Genomic DNA, 10,718 nt, shown 5'->3' on the forward strand with positions numbered 1-10,718 from the left:
GTCGAGGAGGTAGAGGTGCCTCTTGATAGCTGTTAGAAAGACAAATGAACATCTGTGTGGGTGAGCGTGCTTGGTGGAGTCTCTTGCGGGGCCGCTCACAGTTATGGAAGACTGGCAGGAGTGCTGGGCCGAGGGATGAACAGCCCTGCGTGCCACTGGTGACTGGCTGGATACCACTCTATATAACCTCCCCCCCCCACCCCCCCCACCCCCACCCCCACCCCCCCCACTCCCCCCCCACCCCCGCTGCCCATTGACCACGTGTGAGACCTGCGTGCATGGGCTCACCAAGGGTCAGATTCGATCATAGCCTGGAGGAACATTCCTTGGTAATACCCACGAAAGGTGCTTAAAGTACTGACTGTAAACAAACAAAGGGGCGTGATCCCACAGGCACTGAAGGCTGGGCCTCCATCTTCCTCTTTGTTTCCAGGCCTCACTTCCGAATGGAGAACCACCCACCAGGGCCCAGCAGAGAACATTCCAGTGTCCTCCTTCATGATAAAGGATCCTCTGCAGACTCACAAGCAAGGAGCTGCCTGCCCCTCTCCTGATGGCCCGACAGTGCTCAGAGCAGATGCTAACCAGGCAAGAGAGTAAGCCAGCCCAGGGAGTGGAGTCAGGGGCCAGGCAGGAGTCCTCAGAGCTCACTGAAGTGGGGCTCATGCTGGCAACTCGGGGAACCAGCTGCTGTGGGACCTGAGACCTCACTGGAGCCCAGCTGCATCTTCTCAGCCCCTAGCGAGGTCTCCTGGGCAGCACTGTAGTTATTGGTGGTGACACAGGCTGCTTGCCTCTGTGGCCCAGCTGCCCTGCACCAGCACAGTTTCAGAAAGGCCGCCCGGAACTTCTGTGACATAAGGCTGTAGACGACAGGGTTGACAGCACTGTTGGTGTAGATACAGGTGCGGCAGAACAGCAGGACCCAGGGGTCCAGGAGAGGCTGGGCCAGGAAGGAGTTGAGCAGCACCAGCGTGCGGTAGGGGGTCCACAGCACTGCAAAAAGCAACGTGACCACAGCCAGCATCCTGGTGGCCTATGGAGAGGAAAGGTGAGAGGGCTTGGCTGTGAGACACCCACCAAGCGTGGGGAGAAGCTGACCGCAGGGTTGCCAAAACCGGAAGGGTGGGGACCTCTCAGAACTGGGCCTCAGATAGCATCAGGATGGTCACCACCCTTTCCAATGACCTTGGGTCCCCACTGTGACTTTGGGCACCCCTACCTCATTTTCAGCCACCCAACCCTCCTCTCCCCAATCCTGCATGCTCCCATAAAGTCCCCTCTCTGCTCAGCCTGCCACCTCACCTCAACCTCGGCTGTCCCTCTCCCTGAAACACTTCCCTTCTCCAGCTTGGGTTTCCCACTTGCCAAGCCCAGAGCTCTATCCACTTGTCATCTGTCAGCAAAGCCCCCTGAACTGTCTGTCCTCAAACTGCTGTTCGCCAGCATCACTTGCTCCCATGTTTCCTGCCTTCGGACAGGCTTATGTTTACTTGGTTCTACTGTTGTAGTTTAAGGAGGGTGTCTGACAGCATCCCCATGTCCCTCTCTCTGCGATCCAGCACCCACCCGGCACATACAAGGGCTTGGCAGGCATTGGATGGATGGATGATGAATGGGTGGATGGATGATAGATGGGTGGATGGATGAATAGATGGGTGGATGGATGAATGGATGGGTGGATGGATGGGTAGATGGATGAATGGATGGATGGATGATGAATGGGTGGACGGATGGGTAGATGGATGAATCGATGGATGGGTGGGTGGGTTGGTTGTTAGGGGGGTAGGTGGGTAAGTGGGTAGGTGGTTGGATGAATGGATGGGTAGGTGGATAAATGGGTAGGTGGATGGATGGGTTGGTAGGTGGGTAGGTGGTTGGATGAAGGGATGGGTAGGAGGATAAGTAGGTGGATGGACAGACAGACAAACGGTTGGACAAATGCAGGACTAAATGACTGTTTCACTTACCTGCTTTGCCAGTCACACCCTGTGTAGTTTATGTTCTTTTGCATATCTGTGCTTCTCCCCATGACTCTCCCCACATGCAACCCCACCTCTACCCAGGAGGGCCCCTAACCTGCTTCCTGGAGGACATGGAGCTCTTGGACCTAGAGCAGTCCCCCCGTGCACCCTCACTCTGCCTCTCCTTCTGCCAGGCTTCCTGGGACAATGGGCTCTGAAATAAGATCTTCCCGATGAACCCATAGAGCACGATGGTCACCAGCAAGGGTATGATGAAGAAGACAGCGAAGTCCAGCAGGTAGATGGGCAGGTAGAGGCCTCGGGACACCTTGTAGCCACATTCCGGGCGCTGGTCATCACGAACATTGAGGTCCACCAGGAAGAACCAGAGTAGGCAATAGAGAGACGTGACTCCCCAAATGCCTGCAATGACCCGTTTGGCCCGGGCCACAGTGCACACAGTCTGTGCTTTCAGTGGGTGGCAAATGGCGATGTACCTGTGGGACACAATTGAGGTGCGTTGGCCCCTCAGGACTGCTCGTCCCATGTCCTAGACACCAGTCCCAAGCTGAGACTTGTCTAGGTCATGGTGGCTGAGCTGTACTTTGGAAGGGCAGAAGCAGAGGGCTGTAAAGGTTTAGGGGAAGGACTCTTCAGGGACAGGCAGAGTAAAGTCAGCCTCTGGAGAGGAGCAAGTTAGTTTGCAATGTCCTGTCCCCTGATTCCCATGCCTTCTAAAGGCACCGCATGTGGTCACAATATTTTGTGCTACCCTCCACCAAAGGCAGGCACCATACTGCACATCTCTCACAGGCACATCCCTTTATTGCTCACCCATAGGCCTTGGGGACAATCACATGGTACAGATGAGACATCCCTACGCAGACTTGTCCCCAGACACGTACATATAGACATTAGAGAAGCAGATGACTCAGTTTGGATGCGGCAGGTCTGGGCTCTGTTCAGATTCTGAGCAGCCCTAACTACCTACTGAGTTCAAAGCCTCAGCTCTGCCAACGGTACAGCTGAATTTGACCCAAAATTCAGGCTTCGCATCAGCTTGTTCAACCGCTGGACCACTTGTCTCTGGGGTGTTAGAGACGGAGCTAAGCAAGACATGGTGGTGCATTTTTAATTCCAGGACTCGGGAGACAGAAGCCGTGGGGTGGCTATGAGTTTGAGCCAGCCTCAGATGCAAAGAGAATTCAAGGACAGTTTGCCATTCAAGTACGTATTCAAAATGAAACCCCCTCTCATAAAATGAACAAGCAAGCAAATAAGAAAATCAAGCTGAGGCTGTGTGTGGTGGCACACACCTTTAATCCCAGAGCTTGGGAGGCAGAGGCAGGTGGAGTTCTGTAATTTCTAGGCCAGCCTGGTCTCCAAAGCAAGTCCAGGACTGCCAGGGCTATAAACCCTGTTTGAAAAACAAACAATAGCCAAGCTGGAGGAGGCTCAAGAGACACTCCATAGCCGAGCACAGAAGTGAAGGCCTGTTATTTCAGCTTCTTAAGGCACTGAGGCAGGAGGATCACAAGCTTATGAACAGCTTTACCAAGTCCTTCTCTCTCTCTCTCTCTCTCTCTCTCTCTCTCTCTCTTTAAAGATTTTTTTTTATTTGTGTCTATGAGCACACTGTCACTGTCTTCAGACACACCAGAGAGGACATTTGATCTCATTACAGATGGTTGTGAGTCACCATGTGGTTGCTGGGATTTGAACTCAGGAATTCTGGAAGAATAGTCAGTGCTCTTAACCACTGAGCCATCTCTCCAGCCCGTCCCTGTCTCTTTTAACATTAAAAAAAATTTAAAGATGTGGCTTGCCTAATCCATGGAAGACCCAGGGTTCAATCCCCAGTAGTTGGGGTGGTGAGGAGGACCATCCAACAGCCTGTGTTCCAGGTAGGAAATCTAGACTCAGAGGAAGACAAGGACTTCCTGATGCCCTACATCAATCTAGAAGCAGAGATGTCCGCATCTGTGCTGGTTCTCCTAGCACCTCCCACCAGCTCAGCTCCCCTTCTGTTCAGAGAGACTTTAAAATCCTGCTTGAATCCAGGCTCCCAGGATTCTCATTAAGAAAGACAAGGTGAGGGAAAGAGGCACTGGGCAGCCCATGGGCACTTACCTCTCCACAGTAAAGGCCAGGATGGAGCAGGAGGAGACATTGATGCCTAGGTACTGGAAGTAGGTGATACCCAAGCAGCCAGCATGTCCATAGATCCAGTGCCCCACCAGGCTGTCAGAGACGTTGGGCAGCCCCGCAGCCAGCAGCACAATGAGGTCAGCTAAAGCCAGGCTAACCAGGTAGCAGTTGGTGGGTGTGTGCATATCACGTGAGGTCAGCACCACCAGGACCACCATGGCATTGCCCACAATGCCCATGGTGCACACTAGGAGCACCAGGAAGACTGAGACCACCTTATACTCTGGCAGGCCCAGTGTGGTGTCACTGTGAATGAGTGAGGCATTGCTGGGGCCATCCATCTTGCTGGCGTTTTCTGGGGTACCCTGCAGGCCTTGACCTTGGAAAGTGACCCGTGCCTGTTCTTTATTATTTACTTTTCCCTTTTTAGTTATTTATTTATTATGCGCATGGGCATTTTACTTGAATGTATGACTACGTATCATGTGTGTACCTAGTGCCTGTGGAGGCCAGAAGATCCCCTGGATTGGAGTTGCAGACATCAATCTGTAAGTTGTCATATAGGTGCTGGGAATTGAACCCAGGTCCTCTGGAAGAGCAGCTGGAGAAGCCATCAGGGCAGTCTATAGGGAGTAGGGGATACTGGGACAGGACTCAGATAGGAAGACCAAGCGAGGAGATGTAGGGATCAGGCGGATGCATGTTTGAGAGGCTGTAGTTTAAAGCACTGATTACCTTCCACTGAGCCACAGAATGGCAGGCATTGAGGGCTATACAGAGTCAGGGCTGGAGGTGGAACTACAGCAGCCAGCAGCATAGGGAGATGGGTGGTTCTTGGGACACCAGCTGCTGCAGCAATCCTATGGTGCATGGTGTGGTCCCAGACCACAGCTGAGGGTGGGAGGGCTCAGCTGCCAAGCCTGAAGCCCGGAGCAGCAGTACCAGTCCCTGAGCCTCGTGGACTCTGAGTCTTCTGCTCACCTACAGGAGTGCAAGTGTCTGAGACTCAAGACTGGGGAGATCGGTGTGTGTTCTGAGAACCACAGAGTAGCAGCTTCCTGGGGATGGGCTACAGAGGATTTGTTGGGGATCCAGACAGGGCAGGCACCAACCTGGGAGCAAAATGGGGGTTCTGCTTAGAGTGCACATACACATACCTGCTAAGACTGACACATAGGGCAAGCATAACATACTGCATACAAACAGAACACAAGATAAAACATACTTCATAGGCATGAACACACACATGCTACTGCTATATGCAACACACTTAGCAGACAGACACACACATACACCACATACTATACTCAGCCCTACACACCCACACACCTCAGTGCTTGCACCCTGTCGGTGTGGTTGCCTGGAGGCAAATGCAGAGTCCAGCACCAAGCAAACCCTAAGATGACCTAGAGCAGGCAGCCAACCACACAGGGCCAGCCAGGCACTTATCCACGCCTGCTCAGCCTGGGGCACAGTCCCACACTGCACTCCTGCAGCCCTCAGAACAGGCACCAGAGCATGAGAACAAGGCAGGCCTCATGGAAAATGCCTCTACAGATGTTGCCCACACACTACACACAGCTGTACACATGTGACACAGAGCATATGTCTGTAGCCACACAGCACACATGCACACACAATGTGCTTGTGTCTGCACATGTGCACTGCATCTGTGCACATGGAAGATGCCTGCACATGCTTGAGCATGCATCCACGTATATACATGCACAAACCAGATCATACCCAATACACAATGACTGCCCACACAGCATTACAAACCTTACACATGTGTGCAACGCATGTTCTATGGGTATACATGATATTTAGCCCTGATGTGAATGCCCTGTATACTGTGCTCATAGTACTGAATACACACACACACACACACACACACACACACACACCACAGACTGACTTTCCACAGCCTAGGCATATACACTGTCCACTCTCATATGCCCACACAGACACATAACACATCTGCCCTTACAGACACAGCTGGAACATTCCTGAAAAATAACCCTTTCTGGCATGATAGAGCAGAGGACCCTCCATCTGCAGGATCTAGCAGCTGCTCCAACTCTGGCATCTCTCTCTACAGTCAGCCAGAAGCTGGTAACCAGGGCGAATCCAGAGACCTCACAGGGCTCTTCCAGATGTGGGAGAAATCTATCTTCCAGAGCTGCAAAATCCATCCCTGATGTGTTTTGTCCAGGGACTCTCACTTGCTACTGTACCTATTTAGCCCAGATATGAATGTATACTGTGTCCACAGTATAGGTCCCCCTCTCTCTGTGTCTCTGTCTGTCTCTCAGTGTGTGTCTCTCTGTCTCTGTCTCTCATACACACACACACACACACACACACACACACACACACACACCTACCTCAGTGGGAACCACTGCATACAATGTCCCAACAAGAACTGTTCCCAACAACCCCTAGACCCCCAAGAGAAACTTCTAAGGTCAGAGAACTTACCTAGTGAAGACTAAATGCATTTTCCTCTTTCCAGGTTGGGCCAGGTGGGGAACAGGGGATAAGAGAAAGGAAGGAGAGGAGGGGGGAAAGGGAGGAAGCAGGGAATGAGTGGAAGGAGGGACAACAAGGAGGGAGGGAGAGAGAGAGAGCGCGCGCACCCTCGCGAGAACAATGCCCAAACCTCAATCACTCCGTGGACGGCAGCTTTATGTTCTGCCCACTGCAGTATTACACATATGCGCGTGTGCACCTCACGCAGACACACACACAGCCCCGCCAACTTCTCCCCAGCTCCTCAGCTCCGTGCTCTCCCTTCCTCTGCAGAGGCGGGAGACCCAGAACCAACCTGTATCAGCAGCCTAGGCCTCTCCAGCAGGGGGACCCAGGAGGAGGAAGCAGGGACACTGTCTCCTCTCCAGCTCCAGCTTGGGTGGAAGAGTGCTCCCAGTTTATCTGGCTGGCAAGGAATCCTGCTAGGAGCACAGCGACCCTCTACCTGGCAGACAGGGAGAGGACAAAGAGCCCAGTGAAGGACCTGGAGAGTAGAACTAAATCCCCAGTGACCAGCTAAGACTGCAGCTCCAAGCTGAGCCCCATGGATAAGCCAGCCCAGTGCCTGGGACAGATCAGATTGGGAAGGGGCTAGGCTTGTGGGAGGGGAAAGGGGGACTCCATCTATGTGGCTTTGAGGAAGCTATTATGCTGACTGGATGAAGACTTTGCATTCAACCTTTTGGGGGTGGAGGTGCAGCAAGTAACCCAGACACCTGACCCATGGCTCTGTAGAGAGGACCAACAAACTCACCAGCCCTTTGGAGTGAACTTTGGTAAAATTGCGCCTCAGTTTTTCCTTGGGACCTTCAGAGGCGATGTTTACCTCTCCTCCTGGGAAGGAATTTTAGCAGCACCAGTGTGAGTTTTGGAAGAGCAATGATGTCACCCATAATACGGAGACATGGGACAGACTAATAAAGTAAAGTTGCACGGGGGAGGGGACAGGGGAACAGAGGATATCGAGATACCTAACTCAGGTGGAACCACATGTGATAGACATGTCTGTGGGAGAAATCCCAGGATGGCAGGCAGCCATGCCTGCTTGATGGGTGGGATTCACCTAGGGAGCAGGGATGCTTTGGGAACAGACATTACAAGCCCTGGAGAGATGCATCAAGGGTGGGGGTACTAGCAAACAGAGACAGAGGCAATCTGGAGGGAAACAGGGATAAGAGGCTGGACCTTCTGCATTGGCCTGAGAGTTAGCCGGAGAACCAGATGAGAGAGAATTCATGGAGATGCTGGCCTGTTGCTTTTTATGGCTAGGAGGCCAAAAGGGAAGAGCGCCCACATTGGACCAGTAATACAGAGCCTCTCCTAAGACCCCGAAACTGGAACCTATGGGGAAGGAACAACTTAAAAAATAGTAGAAGACACTACTCGGGTCCAGCCTGTAACATAAAGGGAAAACGGATGTCCTAGCATTCAGACAGAGGCCTTAACAACAGTCATTGTGGAAAGACTAAGTAACCAGGACACTGAGTGACAGAACTGCTGGGACCAGGGAACATTAGAAGGAGCGATGATGCAGGAATCCTTGGCCACCTGACTTGTGAGGCTTGGGACATGGGGGTCAGACGGCCTCAGTGCTGCAGAGAAACTGGGTGAGGCAACTGCCCATCCTCCTCGAGACAAAGGCTTCACAGCACAGGGCAGTGCGATACTGCCAGGGTTCAGTCCCTGGTGGGATGGCACCGAGGAACTGCTGGGGATACCTGGTTATCTATCTGTCGCCAAGGTCTCCCTGAATATCAGGGACCGGAAAACTGAAGGGCAGGCCCTAAGAGAATTGGGCATGCGGGAAGTGGTGTTAGATGCCCAGTTCACAAGCCCGTCAAGACTTCATGAGAGACCTAAGAGGCAGATTCAGCAAGAACTGCAAGACTGGTATGGAGGACTGTGCCATGCTGAGCCTCACAATAGGTGGGGACCTCATCTTAGTTAGCGTTTTACTGCAGTGAACAGGCACCATGACCAAGGCAAGTCTTATAAGGACAACATTTAATTGGGGCTGGCTTACAGAGGTTCTGTCCGTTATCATCTAGGTGGAAGCATGGCAGTGTCCAGGCAGGCATGGTGCAGGAGGAGCTGAGAGTTCTACATCTTGTTTTGAAGACAGGAGAAGACTGACATACTCAGGCAGCTAGGAGAAGCTCTCAAAGCCCACACTCATGGTGACACATTTCCTCCAAGGCCACACCTCCAAATAGTGCCACTCCCTGGGCCAAGCATATTCAAACCACCAGACCTATATGAACCAGGACAGGCTTTGGCCCACCTAAATGACTTGGACCTCAGCGTACACCCTGGTTTTCAAGGTGCTAAAGCCAGTAGGAGCAAGTGAGAGAGGAGGAAGCCAGGCAGAAGGGTCTGTGTTTCCTGAACACAGGACTTTCTAGGGACAAAGTTCATAGTCAACCAAACCCTGGGCCAGCAGCAACTCACCAGAGGAGTAAGGAGAAAAGTGACCAGAAGGTGCAGCTGACCCACCTGTACCTGACACTGTACCTCTTGGAGTCTTCACAGCCACTCCTCTACAGGGAGAGCCAAGGCTGAGCTCACAGGTGAGGGCCACACACGGTGACAGAAGACCCCATGTTGAATTAATGACTTATTGTCCACTTATCAATACATCTGCAGACTACGTGGGTCCCGGTGGATACTGGAGTAGGAAGCAGACTGATTCAGTTGTCCCCTAAAACACCAGGGTCATTGGATGGTGGTGGGTGGGCATGGAGGATCAAACCATAGAGATGGAGGAGCATCGAGGTGGGCAATCATCTCCCCACAAGAAAATGTGTTCATCTCTTTCCAAGGAACATTTTAGGGGTGGATGGCTTACTAGGACACACCCTAGAGATTACTGCCTGGGGTTCTGGCTGACGTTTGAAAAGGTAAACAGGCAGGGTGAGCAGGCAGGGCTGTAATGTTATTTATTGTCCAATGGTGGTGACTATTAAAACAGTAGAGGCTTCCTAAGGGTCAGGAGGAAACTAAAGAAACCAGCCAGGACCTGGAAAGGGTGGAGTGACCTGCCCAGCCCAGAGCCCTTTTAACAGCCAGTTTGGCCAATAAAAAAAAAAAAAACGCTAGCTGCGCTCCACGAGAGACAGTGAATGACAAGGGTTAACTAAGGTAGTGCCTTCCCTTCAATCAGCTGTACCTGTCAATGCTCTGCTAAAAGAGCCGGTGCGGGTCGTGGGGTCTCTCCACAGCAGTGGACCTAGACAGTGTATTTTTAGTATCTCTATAGCTGCTGAACCCCAAGATCGGAAGTCCCCAAGATGATACAGTCTGTTGACCCTAATGATAAAACCCTACTGCAGAAGACACTTCAGGCTGTGAGCACAGGAGAAGGAGAAATCAAGCTAGGGCCAAACTGGCCTAATGTGAGGAAGCCTGGTGCATTACGGCATCCACAGGGGCTCTGTGGTGGTTTGAATAGGTATGACCCCCCCCCCACTCATGTGAAACTATTAGGAGGCATGGCCTTGTTGGAGGAAGTGTGTCACTGTAGGAGTAGGCTTTGAGGTCTCAGATGAGCAAACTACCTCTAGTGTGGCTGCTCAGAGTCTCCTATTGCTTACGGGTCAACATGAAGAACTCTCAGCTCCTTCTGCAGCGCCATGTCTGCCTGCATGACAGGCACAAAGAGGTTCATTCGTTATCATCAAGGTGGGAGAACAGCATCCAGGCAGGTATGGCGTGGGAGAAGCTGAGAGCTTTACATCTTTTTCTGAAGGCAAACAGAAGACTGGCTTCAAGGCAGATATGACAAGGGTCTTCAAGCCCATACCCTTAGTGACACAAGTCCTTCAATAAGACCACACCCACTCTAACAAGGCCACACCTCCCAACAGTGCCACTCCCTGGGCAGAGCATATACAAACCATCATATTCCACACCCTGCCCCCTACAGGCTTGTTTAAACACGAGTCTATGGGAGCCTTCCCTAAACATAAAATGCTAAATACATTTCACCCAACTTCAAAAGTCCCCATAGTCTATAGCAGTCTCAACAATGTTAAAAGTCCAAAGTTCAAAGTCTCTTCTGAGACTCATCCAGTCACTTAA

General features: G+C 52.0%; 1 protein-coding gene across 1 annotated transcript; it reads right to left on the minus strand.

Annotated features, from left to right (window-relative positions):
* Positions 1-640: 640 nt before the first annotated feature.
* Positions 641-4,453, minus strand: LOC308436444 (thyrotropin-releasing hormone receptor-like; the record flags this gene model as incomplete). Its single annotated transcript, XM_080937359.1, has 3 exons — positions 641-1,036; positions 2,080-2,461; positions 4,095-4,453. 3 exons carry the CDS (start codon positions 4,451-4,453, stop codon positions 641-643), a joined length of 1,137 nt encoding a protein of 378 aa, XP_080793485.1.
* Between the last annotated feature and the right edge of the window lie 6,265 nt (positions 4,454-10,718).

The sequence above is a fragment of the Micromys minutus genome (genome assembly GCF_963924665.1).
Source record: "Micromys minutus genome assembly, chromosome: 24".
Lineage (NCBI taxonomy): Eukaryota > Metazoa > Chordata > Mammalia > Rodentia > Muridae > Micromys > Micromys minutus.